The 23078-nt window shown below is 37.6% G+C and overlaps 1 protein-coding gene across 1 annotated transcript in view; it reads left to right on the forward strand.

Annotated features, from left to right (window-relative positions):
• The window catches only part of ABCC5 (ATP binding cassette subfamily C member 5), a 608550-nt gene that overhangs the window by 284614 nt on the left and 300858 nt on the right, over nucleotides 1-23078 (forward strand). The window contains exons 13-16 of the mRNA XM_044061975.1: nucleotides 7935-8007; nucleotides 9582-9785; nucleotides 11258-11383; nucleotides 17507-17615. Coding sequence (XP_043917910.1) covers nucleotides 7935-8007; nucleotides 9582-9785; nucleotides 11258-11383; nucleotides 17507-17615 — 512 coding nt within the window. The remainder of the gene's footprint in view (nucleotides 1-7934; nucleotides 8008-9581; nucleotides 9786-11257; nucleotides 11384-17506; nucleotides 17616-23078) is intronic.

Genomic DNA, 23078 nt, shown 5'->3' on the forward strand with positions numbered 1-23078 from the left:
CACACACACACACACACACACACACACACACACACACACACACACACACACACACACACACACACACACACAGACACACACACACACACACACACACACACACACACACACACACACACACACACACACACACACACACACACACACAAAGGTAGATCATGTCTGTTCAACTCCCTCCCCTCCAACCTTACTCTTACTACCTCCTTAGTCCAATTCAAGAAGAGTCTATAACTCCATTTTAAGTCACATTGGCTTTGCCAATACTCTAACCCAGATTAGCTGCTTTTCGTTAAACCAAGGCCACACGTTTCCTCTGGATTATGCAAGTTCAAAAACTTTAACCTTTTATTCTCAAATGATCTAACTCTATATTTCCTTGACTTATTTCTGACCATAAATAGAAGCCCTTAAATCTTTCCTAAAAGGACAACTTAGGGAAGGGACCTGTAACCCCAAACAAGAACAATGAATAGAAACTAAACTCAAAATCTAAAATTGTCTTATTTTTAAGCTAGCATGTTTGAAAAATCTGTATGAGAACTTTTGTATTTTGTGGTTGCTATAGCTAGGATGTTTTGTAGCAGTATGTAAATTTATTTTTTTCCTCTCATATGCTTTACTATATGTAACAATCTGTAAATGTGTCTATGTTGGAGGTTTTCTCCCTGGGCCTCCGCTGAAAATGGACATGTATCCAGTCGGACCATCCCGGTCAAAAAATGTAAAATAAAAATAAATAAATAAATAAATATGGAGATGTACAGAGCTAAGTATATTTTTCTGGCACTTCAGAGTTGTGTACTGTTAATTGTTGTTTGACTAATGTTATATCATTGCTGGCTGACTTCAGAATTGTGCACTGTTATTTTTGCTTCAATGTATAGTTTTTCAGATCTCTGTTGAAGGTGTTGGTTTTCCCCTACCCACTATTCCTGTCTTGTTGTTTAAATTTGGAGGTTTTTGCAGTTGCCTGCCCCCACTGTAGATTTGATCTGGGACACTCCCCCGGTCCCATCTCTTTACCTTGTTCTACCTAATAGACTCCTTCTGCACTTGTTTTTAGTAATTTTTAATTTAATTGCATTTTTTTAAACTGTTTGGTCTAACATTGCTACATACTCAAGTGTGCTAGCTTGCACTGCATTTGAATTGTTTTTACTGCTGTTTTAGCTACTTTTCTGTATATATATATATATATATATATATATATATATATAAATCTAAGCCTGTTTCCTACCTTTCCTGTAACTACAGTAGTCCAGATACAGATTTTCTGTATCCAGGACTGTATGTAAGCTTCTGAGCCCCCCCAAGCTTTCTGAGCTTCTGAGCCCCCCCCCCCAAGCTTTCTGAGCTTCTGAGCCCCCCCTCCCTCCAAGCTTTCTGAGTTGAAGGGAAGCCTTCTAGCTTATCAGTGGGAGTGGTAAGCACTAGGTAACCTATCTACCACATAAGGAGTGGTTCTGGCCCAGAAATTATAGTTATTGGCCGTTTGGGCAGTTTTTCCATCTCTCTCGACTTTCTGATCTAAAAGGCCACATTTGCACTTGTTTCCCCCTTTCCTGTAACTAGTTTAGTCCAGATAAAGATTCTTAGTTTTAGCACTTGAATTTGCTTATTTATGATCAGCACTTGTTCAGAACATGTAAGCACTAAATAAGCTACTAATTACTACAGCACTCAGCCTTCCTCATTACCTAGAGGAAAACAGTTTTGGTACTTACTTTCGTCACTTGCTTAGAGAAAAACAGCTCTTGTACTCACTTTCCTCACTTATCTAGAGGAAAATAGTTTTTTATTCAGGCATGTCCAAGGGTCAGCTCCCAGTGTTCTCTCCTGTCTATCTGATGAATCTGGGCATCTTGGGGCAATGTCGAAATTGCCTCATGTACACAGACAACCCTCTCCTCCTACCACCCAACACTACAACCTGTGAGAGATGCACTTATCTAGCCAAACTGGAGGTAAAGCTCTCTCCAACCAAGACTAAACTTAACAGTCAAGAGGAGAAGGTAAACACTTGCATCACACCACACTCATCACGTAGTCTCACTAAATCTACACCAAAAAAATCCACACATAGAAACGCAAAAACATTCGCAAAAGCTTTCAGTAATAATCTGCTCAAACAACAGAGACCTCCAAGGCAGAAATGCAAGCAACCTCCGCTCCCCAACACAACCCAAATGACACATAGCCCGCAGACTCAGTGTGCCACTCAACCACAGCCAATAAGACAAAACAACGTACCCAACACACTAGTCATAGGTGACTCTATAGTCAGGCACACTGATGTCCCACTCACCAGGCTAAACAAGGAAAAGGCTACTGTCAGCTGCCTGTTGGGTGACAGGATCCATCACATAACCCACGCACTCAGGTCACTCCACAACAATTACAAATATGACTCTGTCATTGTCCATGTTGGTGTGAACGACCTGACATGTACCTCCCTGGACTACATGAAAAGAGACATGGAAGAGCTCTCTGATCTTGTAGCCCAGGCATGTATGACCCTAGCCCTGAGTAGCATCTTCCATCACCCAGAATGATGCCGCAGTACAAGGACAAAATGACTGACTTCAACAATTGGCTAAGCTTCTGGTGTCATTCTAAAGGGATCCAGTATCTGTCTGCCTGGGATGACATGGTCGACAGACCACAATGCTTTGCCAGAGATGGCCTCCACCTGTCACCCCTGGGATTCCGGATACTGGCTAAGGTTCTTGCTGCCCCTATAGTGCCTTTTTTAGGCAAGGTTCAAATGACAAATTCACCACCATAACAGGAACAGGCAAGCAAAAACTGTGGGTGATGCTACTCAATGCTATAAGTCTAAATCTCAAAATGCACTCACTCGAGGCACTCCTTAAAATGGAGAACATTGATATCTGTGCAGTGACTGAGACCTGGTTCAAGGCTCCAGAGAGCACCCCTGCACTACCAGGCTATAACTCATGCCACACTTTTCGGCCATGTAACCTGGACCGGAACACCAAAAGTGGAGGTGTGTTCATATTCATTAAGGATATCCACACCTCCAAGCTAGTTGCTCAGCATAATGCAGCTGAGGTTATCCAAGTGCAACTAACTCTGGGCAAAACTGCAATCCAAATTGTAGCTTGCTACAGATCCCCCACCATGCCCCAGGATTCCCACTCCTCTTTTCTTGATGTATTGGAAAATATTAGGGTTCAACCTAACACCCTAATAATGGGCGATTTCAACTACCCCACCATTAACTGGGAAAACTACTCATATGCCAACTCCTTCGCTCAACGCTTTCTGGAATTCATAAACTCCAATGCCCTGGATCAACTTATCCACACCTCCACCAGGGGCAACAATATCCTAGATCTAGTCATTACCAACATGAGTGACCGGTGTTTCACACCTGAAGTCAACACCTCATTGGTCCGATCCGACCATAAGCCAATTACCCTAGATAACCACATCCTGCCCCCACCCCCCATTAAGGAAACCATGATAAAAAATTTCTCCAAAGCCAACTTCATGCTTCTTAAGACAGAAGTGGTGAACTTCATGACATCCTTGCAGATGGACAATACAGTTACGACTACTGAATCCTACACAATTGCACTTTATAAGCACTTACATGAGTGCATGGATCATGCTATCCCAAACGGAACCAAGATGCTATCCTCCAAAAAAAGGAAGCCAATCTGGTGGTCCCCTGCCATAAACAAACTGTACAACAGAAGGAAGAAACTGTTGCAAAAGAGAGTAAAATCCCATGAGTGGAGAAGCTCCCTGGTCAACCTCAGTAAGAAGCTGCAATCCCTGATAAAATCGTCCAAAGCTAGTTACAAAAACAAAATCACCACTGATTCTAAAGACAACCACAAAGCATTCTATAGCTATGTCAAGAATCTCAATGGCAACACTCAGATCTGCTCTGAGTAGCAGCACAATGGCACTATATATATATATATATATATATATATATATATATATATATATATATATATATATATATATACAGACCCAACTGATATTGCCAACATCCTGGCAGATAGGTTCAGTGCTAACTTTACCCCCCTTTCAGCCCCTAAAGAGCCCATCTCTATAATGGAAGAATGCAAAGTTCCTGTAATCACGGCTTCACAGGTAAAAACCACACTCTCCAAAGCCAAGAACACAGCATCCATGGGACCAGACAACAACATCCCAGGCTGTGTTCTACACAAACTACAGAAAGAACTGGCACCCCACCGAAGGACCATGTTCAGTCATAGCCTCACCTCAGGCTTTTTGCCTGCTGAATGGCGCACAGCAACGGTTATCCCACTCCACAAGGGGGGAGCCACCATGGACCCCGGGAACTACTGCCCCATTAGCCTGATGAGCCTGGTCTGCAATGCCATGGAACGTATCATCATGGAACTTATAAACAATCTCCAAACTCTGGACCCCACCCAGTTTGGGTTTGTAAAAGGCAGATCATGTCTCCTAAACCTGATAGACTTCTTTGAAGCAGTCACCAAAGCCATAGACAAGGGTAAGGTGGTTCATACAGCCTATCTAGATCTTGCCAAGGCTTTTGACACCACCCCTCACTCTGGAATTATAGATAAACTCACTAAACTAGGTATAAATCCCTATGTCACAAGATGGGTTGCCAACTGGCTCACTGACAGAACCCACACTGTGAAAGTAGCAGACTCCAAATCCGACTTCAGACCAGTGACAAGTGGAGTACCACAGGGTTCAGTCCTGGGTCCTCTCCTGTTTGGTATCTACTTCTCTGAAGTACAGGCTAACACAGAAGGTCTTTAGCTAACAAAGTTCACAGATGACTGCAAACTAGGAGCCATAATTGAATCTCCTAATGATGTGGGCATCCTCCAAAAGGGCCTCACTGAGGCAGATGCCTGGTGTCAAAGCCCTGGCCTCAAGCTCAATACCAAAAAGTGCATTGTCATCCCCTTTGGTAAAAACTCTGTACCCATGTACTACAACATAGGCGGTAGTATACTTAACACTGAAAGTCTGATAAGAGACCTTGGGACACAGGTGGACAGTAGTCTCTCCTTTGATAATCACAACACCACAGTAGTCAGGAAATCCTTCTACGTGGCACACCTCATCACAAAAGGTTTCTCATCCAGAAAAAAAGAGGTCATTGTTCCCCTCTACGCATCACTCATTAGACCCATTATAGAGTACAATGCCCCTTTTGGTACGTACCTCACAAGACCTCTACAACAACTGGAAAGGCCACAGAAATACCTCACAAAGAGGATTATTGGCTTCAAACAGATGCCCTATGCAGACTGTCTCAAAAAACTCCAGCTTTACTCCATCGCATATCGCCTACTCAGAGGTGATCTCTGCCTGACATACAAAGCTATGTCAAACCCAGAGCTGTTGGACATGCTCCACTTAAATAAATCCCAATCCCTCCGAGCTACATGCTCTAGGGACCTAAACCTTGTCACCACAATAAACAGAACATGCTGGAGGGATAAATTCCTGTCCCAGGGACTTCCCATACTCTGGAATAAACTACCTATCTATATCAAACAAAGCTCCTCATAAGCACTCTTCAAGAAAAATCTTGATGATTGGATGGAAAATAGGAAATTCACCTCAGGGATCACTTCTGTGGCTCTGCCCGACAGTGGCACAGGAAAATAATTTTCTTGGGTGACAAAAGCCAGGGTACCTTTTTGGCTGGGCTTGTATAGGCCCCAAGGCTGATAGCCTAGTATGGACTAGTACCTACCTATGAACCTATACATATATATATATATATATATATATATATATATATATATATATATATATATATATATATATATATATATATATATATATATATATATATATATATATATATATATATATTTGTGTGTGTGTGTGTGTGCGCATGTGTGTGTATGTGTACATATAATTATATATACATATATATATATATATATATATATATATATATATATATATATATATGTATATATGGTTTCACTTCAGAATCCTGAAATATCACAATCCTGAATTTCATAAAATGTCGTAATCTGAAAGCCCAAAATCCTGAAAACTCAAAATCCTGAATCCCAAAAGACTGAAAACACACAGGATACATATACTGACTATAGACAACACAAACCAGATTACATTCCACCACACTCCTTGCTACTTAAATATATCAACTCCCAGATTGCACTTCACTACACTGTCATGAGTTATGTTGTAGTACAGCAAGTTAAAAGGGAATGTTACCAAAGTTACAACAGGCAGCGATGAACCCATGTGATGGTATGTTTACCATTCTTTTCTGTGGAATACAATCTTGGAGTTTATATATTTAATTAGCAGGGGATGTGGGGGGTGCAGGGAGGCTTGCCCATACTTGGTGAAGAGTGCTATCCTTTGTCTTGTATGTATTTATGTGTGTCCTTGTACTGGAATATTGCCATTCTTTGTGTCCTGTATATTTTCAGTATTTTGTGATTCAGGATTTTGAGTTTTCAGGATTTTGAATTTTCAGGATTTTGGGTTCTGGATTATGAAGTGTGGGATATCTGGGAGGGTATATGAGTGTGAGTATGTGTGTGTGTGTGTGTGTGTGTGTGTGTGTGTGTGTGTGTGTGTGTGTGTGTGTGTGTGGTTGTAGTTGTGAACAAATGTTCCATTACATGGAGTTTCTGCCAGAAGCCTTTTACATTGGATCATGTTGTAACAGGTTAAGGGAATTTGTCGTTACCCCACTGTTGTGTAATCTTGAAGTTAGTGTAGATAATTAGCACCATGTGAGCTTGCAACCCTGCAAAAAATATTTTTTTTCTTTTGATGTTTGATCATTTTACAGCTCAGTATAAAATGATCACTTTGTCTTTGTTCACACTTATGAGCGTTCACAGTTTGCTGATACACACACACACACACACACACACACACACACACACACACACACACACACACACATATATATATATATATGTTTACACATATATGTACTGTATATAATTGTGTATTTGTATATGTATATATATATATATATACACACACACACACACACACACACACACATATATATACATGCATATATATATATATATATATATATATATATATATATATATATATATATATATATATATATACATATATGTTTGTGTGTGTGAGTGTGTAAACACTCAAACTTCAAATTAGCCCCCTGCACCCCCCACACACCCTGCTACTTAAATACACCAACTCCAAGATTGCACTACAGTGAAGAAAATAATAAATTTCCCATTCCGCACTGTACGGCGATCTCCATTCACAAGGTCCGATATTTCCCAACTTCGATCATCTGGTCTTCACCGATCTGCAGTTCGATGCTGTGAAATTTTGATCCTTTGAAGTAGTCCCACATACAGACACCCACACATACAACACACACGCACACACACACATGAAATATGATTTTGACTTTTCATTTATTTAGTATTTGATTTAATGGTGTTTTAATTAAATGATGATTCAGATATTTTCTTTCAGTAAAATGATCATTCAACCAATTCTCTTATAATTGTATATATAGATACAGGTATCTACATGGCTACTCATTAATCTCAAATATTTGTATATTAAAGGTAAATAACATACTATGTAAACCCACTTTTAAATGGACTCAGATTACAGCCACATACATTAACAACTATGAAACTTAGCACTCAGAATGTATTATGTTTCATTACAGCAACTAGACTGCATTATTGCAGCATGTGATCCCTTTTATCGGCTTCAGAACTGGCATACGCTTCTTATAATTCATCCTTCTTCTTTGAATGAGCACCATGAGAGATGGTTGTTGTATTGGTAGCCCCAAGGCAGTGCGACTAGTTTAATAACCTCTGGCCAAAAAGTCGCATCTTTAGCCATTGACTTCCATATCATCACTTTAAGACTTTTTTTATTTTTTTTTTTAGGTTTAAGGAAGTACTTGAATCCTGCTCTTTAAATCTGGATGCTTCTAGTCTTCCTTATGGTGACATGACTGAGGTAAGAAACCATAAGTATGAAAACTGTAATAGATACACTACATTATAATGAGAAGAAGGCTTTTATAATACTGTACAGTTTTCACAATGCAGTTTTTGTGTTGCTTTCTGGTTTGGTATAACTGGTATTCAGATAATAACAAATGGGTATGTTTTCTGTTGCAACCTTCTTACAGCATCTTGCCTTATAGTCAGTTAAAAATGAATGATTTATGTTTGCCTAATACAATTAATATCTGCATAAATCATAGATACATGTTATTTCATTGCACTGATAACCACAGATCTGATGAGGCATCCCTCTTTATGACAGGAGGGATATCAAGGCACCATTGCTTTATGTGTAAAAAAAATATGCTCTGAATGATCAACCGTTGGTGGCTGCTATAAGGAATACTCTGTATCTAGTGGTTAATAGTCATTATAGTTAATACATTCAAGCTATTCCAAGGTAGCAGCTAATGACTTTAAGAGTTAAGCTTCAAAAGTCATTTATAGTTACCTAGGAGCATTAAGGGTATATTATGCAAAAACTTACTACCGACTAGCTATTATTTCTTACATAACAACTTTATCTACCGTCAGGAGTAAATCAAGCCTAAAAACATGAGCACGTCTCCAAAACAGGGACAGCTGAGAGAGCTGAGAGGTCTGGGAGGTATCTCACAGTCCGGGACTGGAGCTGGGAGGAACTCTGCTATTAGATTTGTAAAAGTATAAGCTAATCAGCTGTAGATTTTTGGCCAGGCATGCTTTTCAAAAGCCTTTGTCTAGATTTTCAATGTCTGCAGGTTGAGAGGGTGGCTCACATCTATAATGTATCTTGCTTCTTACCACTGGTAGCTGTTTGCCAATATTATTTCACATATTGACTGCCTCTAACTGTGAAAAAAGATGACTAGTGTTTGTATTTACTTATTTAATGCAAAGATACCACTATTAAAATGAAATTTTAATGCAAAGATACCGCTATTAAAATGAAAAAAAATTAAACACATTTATATAACTTCCCAAAATGCACTGTCCAGTCACAACACTCGATCAACTTATCCTTTATATTTGTACATGCATTTTAAGCATTTTTTCTCTCAAAATTGTACCCCCCTTGAATAAAATACACTGTAAGTAAATATTACATTGGATACTTATTCAGGAATGATCTACTATTGTCAAATCTGCTGTGTCCAAGCAATCTTCATAGATATCTGTTGCTGTTTATTTGTTTATTCTGTTTTGATTATAATAATAATTTATTAGGTAATGCTATATAGGTTTACTCTGTAAGGGTATAATTTTGTTTTACTTTTTTATTTGATTTGTGTTTACTTTCTGTATGTAGTAAGAAAATAACTGTAAAAAGCCCCAAGCGGTACAGCTCACTTACCTATAAAGTACAATAAATGGAAAGAAACATGTTTTGTGCAGAATATGGTATATATGAGTAACACAGATAAATTGCAAGTATTATGGAAAGATAAAAAAAGTGGAATAGTCTAGTCAATAGGTCATTTGAATAAGGTATGATGAAACACTAAAACTAATGATGTTGCATGGCATCCATGTTTCTGTTTTCAGATTGGAGAACGAGGTGCTACCCTAAGTGGAGGCCAACGTCAGAGGGTCAGTTTAGCACGTGCGCTGTACAGTGACCAAGATATCATTCTGCTTGATGACCCTCTCAGTGCTGTAGATGCACACGTAGGGGCACATCTGTTCCACAATGCCATTAAAAAATGCCTGAAAGGAAAGACTGTCCTGTTTGTAACACATCAGCTACAGGTATGCAACTTTATATGTAGGGATTTGTTTAATTAGTCTGAAGTTAAATGACAAAACATACAACAATCAATATTATATAAAGAAGTGGATTTTATATCATTCAGTCATTAATCAATCAATGAATCAGTATTTTATCATTAAGCACCTCTTGTTCCATCATAACAATAGCCAGTGTAGATGAACCTAAACCAATATAAAAATTATTGTAAGACATAAATAGAAATTACTCACAGATACATGCATCCTACAGTAGAACAGCTGGACAATATAAGAAATGCAGTCTTAGACTTAGCAATTCTTACCCATGTCTGATTTCAGTTTTATTTTAAAATAAGAAACCATTATTTGAAGGGTCATATAATACATTAAGATATAGATATTGGTCAGTTTTTGTTAATGATTTAGACATTGCTGAAGGCACTTTACAGTATATTTAACTTAAAATATGGTTGACTGAGTTTTATTGGTGCAGTATTTCAGGAGTCTCCAGTACCATTCTGCATTCTACTGTCTACTGCTACTGTGCTGATCTCATCAGTAGAGAGCTATGCAAATGACACTTCTGCTTGTGATCCATGGTATACAGAGATGATGTGGTTATGGTAGGTCAGAGATCACTTTCATGCAAAAATTAGGATCTATCATTATACATAACCCTGCAGGTAATACAAGTCAAGATTGTACTTGGGAGTCTGTGATAACAGGATGTGGTTGGGAGTTTGCTGTCAGGCATTTTCATGACTCTGACATCATGGTATAATAGCTGTCATCCTTCCCTGTTCGGTTCAATGTGCCTTTGTTCTTAAGTTACTTCTGTGGGATGGGCCTGTGTACTAGGTACATTGTATAGCATCCTTGCATACTTATAAATATATAAAAATGCAGATCCTCAGATACTGATCACCCACAGCTCTCAACCTTTCATGTCCAAAATGAGGAACAATATCTCTCGTAATGAGGAACAAATGAGCAAAATGTGGAACACTTACTAATGGTTACTAACAACTTCAGTGAGGAAGCTTATAGGATAGTTAAAATGCAATATTTTTACATATAGAATAATTCTTTTAATTATATATCATGATTCAGTTCTAGTTATCATGGATATCAGTTTTAAAAATTGATAACACTGAATGTGTGACAGACTCTTTCAATATGGAATTTTGAGGAACATGACATTTTTAATATCCCAAATGAGGAACATTGCTCATAATGAGGTACACTTGAGAGTTATGTGATCACCTGTTGTTCATGAACCTGTTGCTTATCCAGGCTAATACAAATGAGCAATTCAGCACAGCATTAGGTACACTGAATGGAGGTGGTATGGGGAACCATTTATATTAATCATTATTCTGAATTAATATTCCCTTATGTGCCTGAACTATGGCTGCAGCAATCAATGTTCCTCTGTTGATATATTGTGTTTCTTCAGAGAATGCTACTGAAGTTATCTGTTTTTCCTTTCACAGTATCTTGTAGAATGTGATGAGGTAATATTTATGAAAAATGGCTACATCACTGAGCATGGGACACATGAAAACCTCATGAATCAGAATGGAGAGTATGCTGTCCTATTTAGAAGTATGCATAAAGCAGTAAGTACCAATAACTTTGTAACAGTCTATGTATGTGTTTGTAAATTATGAGGAAAGATGCACTACACTGCATGCAGCAATTCAAACAAAGTTATGCCAGAAAGGGCACTGAGTTAATGGAGCATCCCTTAGTAACATATAGACTGGTCATTCTAAATTTCAGTCTAGCACTGTTATAGTACAAAATGCCAGAAAAACACATATTCAGTGCCCATTGCCCTTGTCAACACTATTATGTTTGTTCTGCTGGCCATACTTAGTCCGGAATAATTAATTTCATCGGTAGGTTAGAAGGATAGCTCTAAGTAATTACTTACATTTTATAATTTATGGGGCATTTAATATGTTCTAAGACTTCTGGTTATAAGTATGTGTGGAAATGAATGATTTATATATTTAAAGGGAATTTTTATATGACTGTGTGTGTGTGTGTGTGTGTGTGTGTGTGTGTGTGTGTGTGTGTGTGTGTGTGTGTGATGCGCGTAGCAGAACCCTGGTGATTTGGTCTGAAAAAATTATATATGCAGGCTGGATATAAGGAAAGATTGTGGTGTGGTCTACAGATAAAAAAAATCTTTAAGGAGAATATTATTTTGAAAGGTTGCCATTATTTTTGTAATGTGGTTGGAAGAATTTCTGCCAAGATTATGAAAACGAATGTCGAGAGTGCCAGATATGAGGTATATGTGAGAGGAAAAGGTTTCTGAATGATTTATACAGCTATTAACCTGCATGAGCAGAAGTAATACCTTGTACCATGTAGTAAACTGCGGTTGTGCATAGAGTCACTATTATCTGGCACTGGAAAGAAATAGATAACTAGAGAAGTGTTTATTTAGGGAACCAATGGCCCTTCACCTGTGTCAGGATGCTGAACGGGATGGAGGCAGAAACAGATGGACAAGTAGGGAGGGGAGTGAAGAAACAGATAACACAGACTGGGCAAAAGCTGTGAGAATTACTCTTTAATTAAAGTTTTGGAAGGAGAATCCTGATTGATATGAAGGATTATGTGTGAAAAGAACATCAACATCAAAGATGTACAAGAATTATGAGATGGAAAAAAAATCAAGTAACTTAGATTAATGTGAGTAGGAATATGGTAAACAAGTGCCAATGCTGAAGGTAGGAATAAATGAAGGAGCTCTTGGAGGAGATAACAGAGTGACCCCAGCATGGATCTTTCCAGAGTAGTAAATGACATGTTTGCTGATAAAGGGTATTGTGGAAAGCAGGTCTGAAATACTGTGACTGACAGGTGGAGAGGTGGGTAGAATGTATAAGATTATTATCAGGTCTTCAATCATAACCAAATCTTTATGAAAGTAGACTAAAGAGAAACACGTAACTTTTAGTTGTGGTCAGAAAGATCCAGTCATAATAGTACTTGTTTACCTACTCCTGTGCACTTCTAGTTATAGAAGAGAAAGAAGTGTTGGAGCACAAATGTTTTATAGCTTTGAAAGACAAACATTTAGCCCTAAAGCAGCCAGAAGCTAAGTATACCTCTGACAGCCTAACAGCTTTAAAAGTTGTTAAGCACTTCCGTCAGCCTTTTTATGTGGCTGAGAGAACTGCTTTATGGCTTTCAAAGCAGTTTTTAGATTCTCACCACAGTTCTGTAGTGGCTGTTCATATGTTCTAGAATGAGACTAGAGCATAACAGTCTAAATTTTGCATAACAAAACTTGGTATGTACCTGTCTGACGTGAGAGGTGTGTAGCAAAGTTGTCTTTTTCACAATTTTTGAGCATAATAAGTACATTTCATGTACTACAAATAGTGTTTTTGTATGGTTCTTTTTATATGTTGTCCAATGTACAAGAAAGAAGTTTGGTTAAAGATTAAGTCACAGATGAAAGTTCAGTTTTGTAGCTTTCATTGAATTTCCAACAAATTATAGGCATTTATGTGGTATAGAATAAATTGTGGAATTTGAAAGAGATCATTAGGGATTACTGTATTAATCAAAAAATATTTTGGCTCATTGCTAATAAGATGAATGCTGTGTTTAACTTACAGTGATTAAGACAATCTGGAACACTGCATACAGACAGACACACACGTACATACATATGTGTGTGTGTGTGTGTATATATATATATATATATATATATATATATATATATATATATATATCTTCTTCTTTCAGCTGCTCCCATTAGGGGTCACCACAGCAGATCAACTGTTTCCATTTCTTCCTGTCCTTTGCATCTTGCTCTGTCACACCAACCACCTGCATGTCCACTCTCACCACATCCATAAACCTTATCTTAGGCCTCCCTCTTTTCCCATTACCTGGCTTCATCCTTAATATCTTTTTCCCCAATATACTCTGCATCCCTCCTCAGCACGTCCAAACCAATGTAATCTTGCCTCTCTGGCTTTGTTTCCAAACCTTCCAACCTGGGCTGACCCTCTAATATATACTTATTCCTAATCCTGTCCATCCTCATCACACCCAGTGCAAATCTTAACATCTTCAACTCTGCCACGTCAAGCTCTGACTCCTGCCTTTTTGTCAATGCCACTGTCTCCAACCCATATAACATAGCTGGTCTCACTACCCTCTTGTAGACCTTCCCTTTCACTCTTACTGGTACTCGTCTGTCACAAATCACTCCTGACACTCTTCTCCACCCTCTCCATCCTGCCTGTACTCTCTTCTTCACCTCTCTTCCACACTCACCATTACTCTGAACTGTTGATCCCAAATATTTAAACTCATCCACCTTTGCTACTTCTACTCCTTGCATCCTCACCGTTCCTCTATCTTCCCTCTCATTCACAGACATATATTCTGTCTTAGTCCTGCTGACCTTCATTCCTCTTCTCTGTAGAGCATATCTCAACCTCTCCAGGGTATCCTCCACCTGTTCCCTACTCTCACTACAGATCACAATGTCATCTGCGAACATCATAGTCCACGGGGACTCCTGTCTGATCTCATCTGTCAACCTGTCCATCACCATTGCAAATAAGAAAGGGCTCAGAGCTGATCCTTGATGTAATCCCACCTCCACCTTAAACACATCTGTCACTCCCACCGCAAACCTCACCACTGTCACACTACCCTCGTACATATCCTGTACCACTCTTATATACTTCTCTGCCACTCCCGACTTCCTCATACAATACCACAACTCCTCTCTAGGCACCCTGTCATATGCTTTCGCTAAATCCACAAAGACACAATGCAACTCCTTCTGACCTTCTCTGTACTTCTCCATCAACACTCTCAGAGCAAACATCGCATCTGTAGTGCTCTTTCCTGGCATGAAACCATACTGCTGATCACTAATCATTACCTCCCTTCTTAACCTAGCTTCCACTACTCTTTCCCATAACTTCATGCTATATGTGTGGGTCTACTTGATATGACTGAAATGTCAATAGACTGACTTTCATAAGACCAAGACCAGAAACTTCATAATATGACATTCAGAGGACTGAATATCTGAAATGCCGACAATCCTAGACGAGTAGAACAGTGAATCCTCTCACTTCCACACTGTAGTGCGATCTCTGAATTGGTATATTTAATATGCAGGGGGTTTGGAGGGCGCAACCCCCCTGCAAAAATGTAAAAGTTGAAATTAAATAGTTTTTCTTACTGAATTTAAGCATTTGTAATGAATATTCATGTCTGTGCTGTAGACACCATCATGAATATTCAGTGGGATTTTCTTTGGGTTTGCTTGTATTGGTTGGTGGGCGGGCTGTAGGTGAGGTCAAGTACATAGTTTGGGTTGGAATGTTTTACTGTGCTGTTGCAATGGTGTTAGTTTCCACTGTCATAATTTCTTTGAGGGGAGGTAAGTCGGGATTTTGTTGTTTCAGTATTGTGTATGTTGGGTATTTCAGGTTTTGGGTTTGTGAGATTTCAGGTTTGTGGTCTTGGTCTTATGAAAGTCAGTCTACTGAAATTTCAATTATGTGAAGTAGACCCTATATATATATATATATATATATATATATATATATATATATATAGGTCTACTTTGACCAATCGAAATTACACTTTATTGAGTCTTACTTACCTGACTCACGTCTCCGAAATGGCTTTAAACCAAAAAGCATGGACTGCTGAAATCCTTTCCCTGTGAAAGCAACCACTTGGCCATTTTTAGCTATGATTATGTTAACATTCCCTTTTTACTTTGTACATTTTGTTAGTCACATTTTTTTCTGAGATCTATTTGGAACATGTATACATGAATATGTGCATAATATGTATACTCTGCGTTATTTATGTAAATATGATATATTTCTCTGTGTTATATGTAAGCTTGCTTATGTATATGTCAAAATTTTCTTGTATTTTTTTGGAGTTTTTCCCCCCGGCCCTCCACTGAAAAAGGTCTTGTGTCCAGTTGAACTTTCCCAATAAAGAAATGTAAAATAAAAAAAATAAAATAAAATGGAAGATGATTGATTTAATGCTATGCTTGTGTGCTGATGTATGTGGTATGTGGTGGAGTCTCTTATGTTGTAGTAGTAGTAATGTTATAAACAGGACTTTTCAAAGTTAAAGTGTAAGACGGGTTAAAGCAAAGGCAGGTTGAGGATTAGGGTTAGCACACATTAATTAGGTGGTGCAGGGAAGGCAAAGTCCCCACTCATTTTTATTAATCCATGTTACCCTTAACTCTTGTTAATAACTCTTGTTTATTAAAAATTCACTAATACTTAAACTTTGTATCATATGAATTGCTTTTTCCTGATTATTGTTTCATTTCTATACTTATTGTGCATTTTATATTGTATGTGTACCACTGCTCACTGAGCCTGAGTCATGACTGAAAGGGTCAATGGATGAGCCCACCAACCTGGTGGACAAATAGTAAGTAAATAAATAAATGTATTTTGCTATTACATGCTTTTCTTTAATTTTTCCCATTTTGTTTTAAACCATTGCTTTTTTGAGTTGGGCTTTTTTTAATAGTCTCACTTCAAGAATTGCAGGTATTGGATGCAGTGAACCCACGTATTATAGTGTTGAATAACAGATGGCATGCTTATGATTCCTAGGCACCACATCATCGTTTTCTTCTTATATGGAAGCATTTCTTTCTGATATGCTGTGGATATATAAACTTCTAGGAGTTTTATTAAAGAAGTTCTATGTGCTATGAGTTAATGATTCCTTGCTTTTGTACGTAACATATAATTTTGTAGGAACAGCATATTTATATTGGCTTTGTTTTTGGGGTTACAAGAATAATAAATCCTCTGTAGTACCTTTCTGGAATTAGTTAGAATAAAACTACATCCTTGCTCTGTGAAGTTGACTTACAGCTTTGTACATTTGTGTAAAGAATGGCTAAAACAAAGGGAGTTTATCTGACATAGCACTACTGAATTTGTGCTGCTATATGAGTCTTTTAACACTTATAAACTGTCATACTATCTTTTGTCCACACAATGGCAAACATGGATCTGTTGATTAAACAAGTGGTCTTTATTTTATTTTTTTTTTATTTTGTTTTAGCTTCATTTATTTGTGCTTGAAGAGAAATTTGTGATACTTCTTCATCCTTAATACTGGATATTTAATGATATTGTTAAATTATTATAAATTAGTAGGTACTAGAATTACACATATATTACATACATTACTATATATTGCTCAAATTATTACAAACAGTGAATTGTGACCTGGTATGATTTAACAGTATTTATCTACTCCTTGATGCAGAAAAATGCAATTTAAAAATGTAGTTGTAAAAGAAAGAATAATACATTGAAAAATCCCCACTGCATTGCTATCAACAGCATGTGACATGCAATCAGTGCACTGTTTTACAATAATGTCAATTCTCAGGTTTCACTAATTTGTGAAAATGCAGTTCAAGGCTACAATCATCTTATTCCCAGATTATCCTCATAAGGAAAAATACAATGACAGCAATAGTTTAATTAATTCACGAATAAATGTGCAATCATTTTCTTAGTTGGTGCCACTGTACTATAGGAAATATTCATCTTGATAGCATTAAATTTATATCATTTATTTGCTGTCTGTGTCTTCAGAAACAGAAGCTTTTTTTTTCATTTCATTTGTTTGACCTCATATCTGTCTTTTCACTTATTAATTTACATGCCAACAAATTCAATTTCTAGAATCTGGTTCGGAAACAAAGAAGAATACCATTAAGGGGAGCCCCTGAAAACCTGAGATCGTTATCCCTAATGAAATCTCTCGGCATAATGCAGGGAGGAAAAGAAAAAGGTAGGGAATAAGCGTGAAAGCAAAGGTTTATTGTCAGCCAGCTTGAAGAAAAAAGAACATTTGAATTCAGAACTCCCTTGTAACTGCCATTTTAAACTGATAGCCAAAATGTCAGATTTTCTGAACATTATAAATCTGCTTTACAGCTATATCCCTCTCTGCTCTACATACTGAAATGTAATGAATTTCATCTTCAGCTGTATCTCTTGAATATAGAGTCATAATTAAAAGTGACCATAAAGCCCTTTCCAGCGGCACATATTTTCTCATTTAATGCATTAACTAACCATGAATATTAGTAGTAATGTGTTTAATGCTGTTTAAATGCTGTTTAAATTTGTGTATCTAATGAAATTTTAATTGATTTTAAAACTTTTCATAAAAATGTGTAGTAGTGTGAACATGGGTTAACTACTGTCTGGCCACATTCAGATTATTAGATATGTTTATCACCAGATATCTTTTTTGAGTGGTAACTGACATGCATTTTGTTTCTACTCTCTAAACACATGAATTTGTATTTTGTAACATTAAATTTCATGGGCCACACTGCAAAGTAGTGCAGCCATGAGTTGCACCTCCTTATTTTTCTGTCCAGTGATGTTGTATGATATGCAGAGCTTGTGATTATTTATATCAACTTCTTCCTGTCCGCGTTGTGTTGCATTCAGTTAAACTGCTTGATTACATTTGTTTGGCATGGTTTTGACACACAGCTTTATACTGTTGTACACCAAAGAGGAGGTGGTACGCTGTTTATTTTTATATCAGTTTTATATCAGTTCTCAACATGTTCTTGCCATCCCATTAATTCCATGTTTTTCATCTGGTAAATTCCGAGTGATAAGACTATAGGATCTAGCATTTTCTCCAATCTATTTTCTAATGACCTCCACTCAGCTTCTAGCCCAGCCAGTATCATGCAATACACAGATGATGCCACCCTTATCTGCTCTGCTCCCAATATTAACCAGCTTCAAGAGCAAACTCAGACTGCCCTTCGCAACATAGAAAACTACCTTGCAGCCCATCGGCTAATATTAAATCCCAATAAAATTAAGCTTATAGTATTTTTAAATGCTTCAACTCCTAACAATCAACCTCCTCTTACTATACTTTCTTACAATGGGACTAAAATAGAACCTGTTGAACACACAAAACTTCTGGGGGTCACTACTGACATTGCATTGAGGTTCGACAAACACATAGCTCTGACAATTAAAAAAGTACATATAAAACTTGTCATTGTATACAGAGCCAAACCCTATCTTACCAATCCTGCCAGACTGGCCTTAGCTAGAACTCACCTCCTTTCTTTACTACTATACTGTTCCCAAATATTTACCAACCTTCACAAAATAGAAATTAATAACCTTGAATCCTGATGAATAGAATTGCCAGGTTTGCATCTAACCACCCTCAAAAATCACATAACTGTAGTGCCCTCCATCAGCTTAATTGGGTAGAACTCCCAAACTTACTTATACTTAATCAACTTAATCACCCACTCAGTTATGTATAAACCAGATAACTGTCCAGCTCTAAAGGGCCTTGTCCAACCATATACAAACCTTAAATCTCTCAGGTCAGCTAACAAGGCACTACTCAAAGTTAACAAATCCCATAACTCATTTGGTGACTCTCTATACAGTTGTATAATCTCTAAATACTGGAACTCTCTTCCCCAACAAATATTAGCCATCAATAACAGACATGATTTCAAGCATGCACCAAAACAATATTTCTTAACCCACTGGACTTGCTCCTGTTCACCCCCAGACTAATCACTTTTCTATACTATATTCCTGCGTGTATGCTTTTTAGCTGGTTCTCATAGTCAACCTGGCAATGATAACACCTATTCATTCGATATTTATTTGGTAACTCATTAGTCATTTCTTCCTAAAAAAAAAAAAAAAAAAAAAAAAAAAATATAAATATATATATATATATATATATATATATATATATATATATTATTTGTACTACAATTCATTTTATTTCCTTAGAACCTATTTGTTATTGTATATGATGCATTTTAAGATCTTTTTGAATAAATAAGATATCATCCTTTTTCATGCTGTTTAACTATGCTGTATGTACTGGAGCTTTTCTCTCGAGTCTCTGCTGAAAACGGGCTTTTTTGTCCAGTTGGACAATTACCCACTAAACAAATGTAAATAGATAAATAGTAGAGTGGCTATATAACAGTTTATCCAACATCTAGCTGCTTTCCTTTATTAAGTACTACTTTTATAGTGTAACTTTTGTTATTAATGCCTCCAACTCTTTAAGCTTCTTAGATCTAGCCTGTCTATTTTCTTGTCTTTCTTCAGTTTTATGTGTTTGTTTAGGATCCTGCTAAAAGAAAATATTGTGCATCATCTCCCTTTATTTTTTTCCCTTCCTAAGTGCAGATATTTGTTTAGGATTAATTTGACTTGCTGGTAGTAATTTATGTTCAGTTTTAGCATCACTGTCTTCTGCACACTCCCACAACAGACACACACACACACACACACACACACACACACACACACACACACACACACACACACACACACACACACACACACACACTTTATTACTTGCCTATTTCCTTTGTGTTGTTACAGCCTGTTGAAGCTTTTGCAATTACATACAGCCTCTTCCCCTCTTTGTTCATTTCCTTGGTTTCTTAACAGAGCTCACATTACATTTACTTTCCATTCATCTTTTTGTTTTTGCTGATAAGGAGAACACAGACCATTGTTGTTAATACTGTTGTTCCATTTATTTCAGTCTGATGTTCCTAGTCCACTCCTTCTGCTTACTTACAAAGTGAGTGTTTCCTCATTGAAAAGAGACTCCATACTGCAAGTCCTGTGACTTCAAACCTTGCAGGTAGCACAAAGAAATAGCAAACTTTGAAAATGTCTGTTATAAATTAAAATTAATTTTAAGCCCCTCTGCACCCATGACATGGGAACTCCAGCCTCACAGCTTGTAACTTTCTATTGATTTATCTCAAAGAAGAGAGTATTCTCCAAGATGCAGCAATTTCAGACTAAGTACATATTTCACCCTAATCGCATTTCAAATTCCACTATCGCATGGAGTGCACTTTGAACTTACACTGGGATCTTAAAGACAGTTTACAGGGCATTATGTAAGTCCTTTAGCAGACAACCAGAACTGACAACTAAAATTTTAAGTTATCATAAAAATGGGTGCTTGCTTCTTTAAATGTTAGCTCTTCTAAAAGATATATATATATATATATATATATATATATATATATATATATATATATATATATATATATATAGTAGAAAACAGGTGAAAATGAATGCAGTGTGACTGAGAACTGATAGTAAGATGCAGGCTTCACTCTGATTTTGCATTTATGCTACACAGTCATTGCTATTTTGTAGCATACATCCACTTCATATATATCAGTTAAATGTTGCAGTGTGACTCAGTTTATTTTGTGCATATGTTTTGGCATAAGCTGCATTATCTCAGTAAATTTCTGTGGGACTGGTTCCATCTACACAAATCATTGAATGTAATATGTGCTTTGAGTTGCAGATTTGCAGCAAATAATTTCAGTCCTCTTTGCCACTGTGTTTTTCACAGCCTACACTTTGCAGTGCATAAATCTACCACAAGCCAGTAGCGTCAATCATCAAGGAAGACCTTATGAGTCAACTTCAGTGCCTTTATCTGTTATTCAGACACTGACAATCCAGAAATGCAAAAATGATTGTTGGGAATTGGGCACATAATACTGATTTTGTTTAGGCTTACTTTTAAATTCCAGGAAATCTCAAGGCCAGCTATTTTATAAGTAGCGGAGGTGTAGTAGAGTTACAGAAGTACTGAAACAGATTAATGAGCAGGAAAGTGATGGAGCCAGACAATATTACTCACATAATCTCTTTGTTGTAAAATGTCATCCATACATCTTCCTCATCATTTCAGAAACCTAAGAAAGCATCTGACTTTGCTCAGCCTCAGAATGATTTTAAGTAAGAATGTTGGTATCACTGTGAAGTCTTACATTCTGACATAACTGGTCAGCCATTGTACACATTAACATATTTCCTCCCAGATCCACTTCACAAACATTTATTTGATGTTCTTTGGGATGAAACCTCTATGATAGCATTGTCAAATGTGCAATATATTGTAGTTTATAACCAGCATGCACAGGCTCATGAATACCACCTTTTTGTGGAAGTGCTTTGGCTTGGACATTATCATTAATGACCACCTCTGTGGTGAGCCTTAAAATCCCACCTGCCTCTTCTATTGCTTTCTGTAGTGCACCCACCCAACCAACCCCAAAAAAGAAAGAGGGCGTATCATCTGAGGAAGAACCTCAAGCACTATATAGCCTTACTCCCCAGGGTTACAGCAAAGTCACTCAGGATGACAACTCTCCTGGCAGCCCCACTACAGTTCTGTAATATTACCTGTCACTGCCTACAGAGGTGGGGAAGTTTTCTACGTTCACTGTGGATTGGACGATCATCACAAATGACTAGTGAGCTATTGACTTGAGTCCCTTAGGCCTTGTCTTTTTCATAAGTCTTTTCTTGAAAGAAATTCCTCTGGTGGATCAGTCCATTTATGCAAAGCTTTTGAGGCAGATCCAGGTCCTTCTGAAGAAAGAGGCCATTAAGGCAGACCTGGTCTTAAGTGTAGGGGTGAGTGTTTTACTCCCATCTTTTCTTGGTCCTGAAGGGATGGGTGAATATTGATCAGTTTTAGATGTTAATGTCTTCATTCTGTACAGATACTACATTTGGTTCCAGCTTGTTACCCTGCTGGGAATTATAGCCTTGCTCTTGCATGGTGTCAGGATGTAGACAATAATAGATGCCTTTCAGCACATCTAGCTTTGAGGTCTGCACAAGAAACTCTCTTATTCACTCTGAGTAGGCATCCCTTCAAGTAGATTATTTAGCAAGCCCACAATGCATAGAGTCATCTTTCAGGTGTTAGCTGTAGCTTTGTAGGATAATGGTCTCCTTGCATTCTTATATCTGAGTATCTGGATCCTTGTATCCCAGTTCAAAGATTCCAAACAGTAGCCCTCCTTTTGTCACTCCTGTGCATGCAGTCCCTTGAAGTACTCTCAAATACCAACTTAGAGGAAGTCCACTACTAGGTAGTCATTGGGCACCTTCCAATGCCAGTCACTCTTGACCTGGAGAGAATCCTAAATTCATAATGTTACCCACCTGAGTGACAATAGAACTCAGAGCCCATGCTTGGACCCTGCTGTGCCCTGAAGGCTTGTTGACTGTCATGATCATCATGGTGACATTTGCAGCCCCACATTGGGACACTCCTCCTACAGCCACAATGTGTATATAGCAGCTCTGATGTTGCACAGCAGTGGACTTGATAGGAATCTGAATGATCATCAAAGTTATTTTTTGGCCATTAGTATTCAACCAAATGGCATTCAAGAAT

The sequence above is a fragment of the Protopterus annectens genome, chromosome 1.part0 (genome assembly GCF_019279795.1).
Source record: "Protopterus annectens isolate FY-2018-M chromosome 1.part0, PAN1.0, whole genome shotgun sequence".
NCBI lineage: Eukaryota > Metazoa > Chordata > Ceratodontiformes > Protopteridae > Protopterus > Protopterus annectens.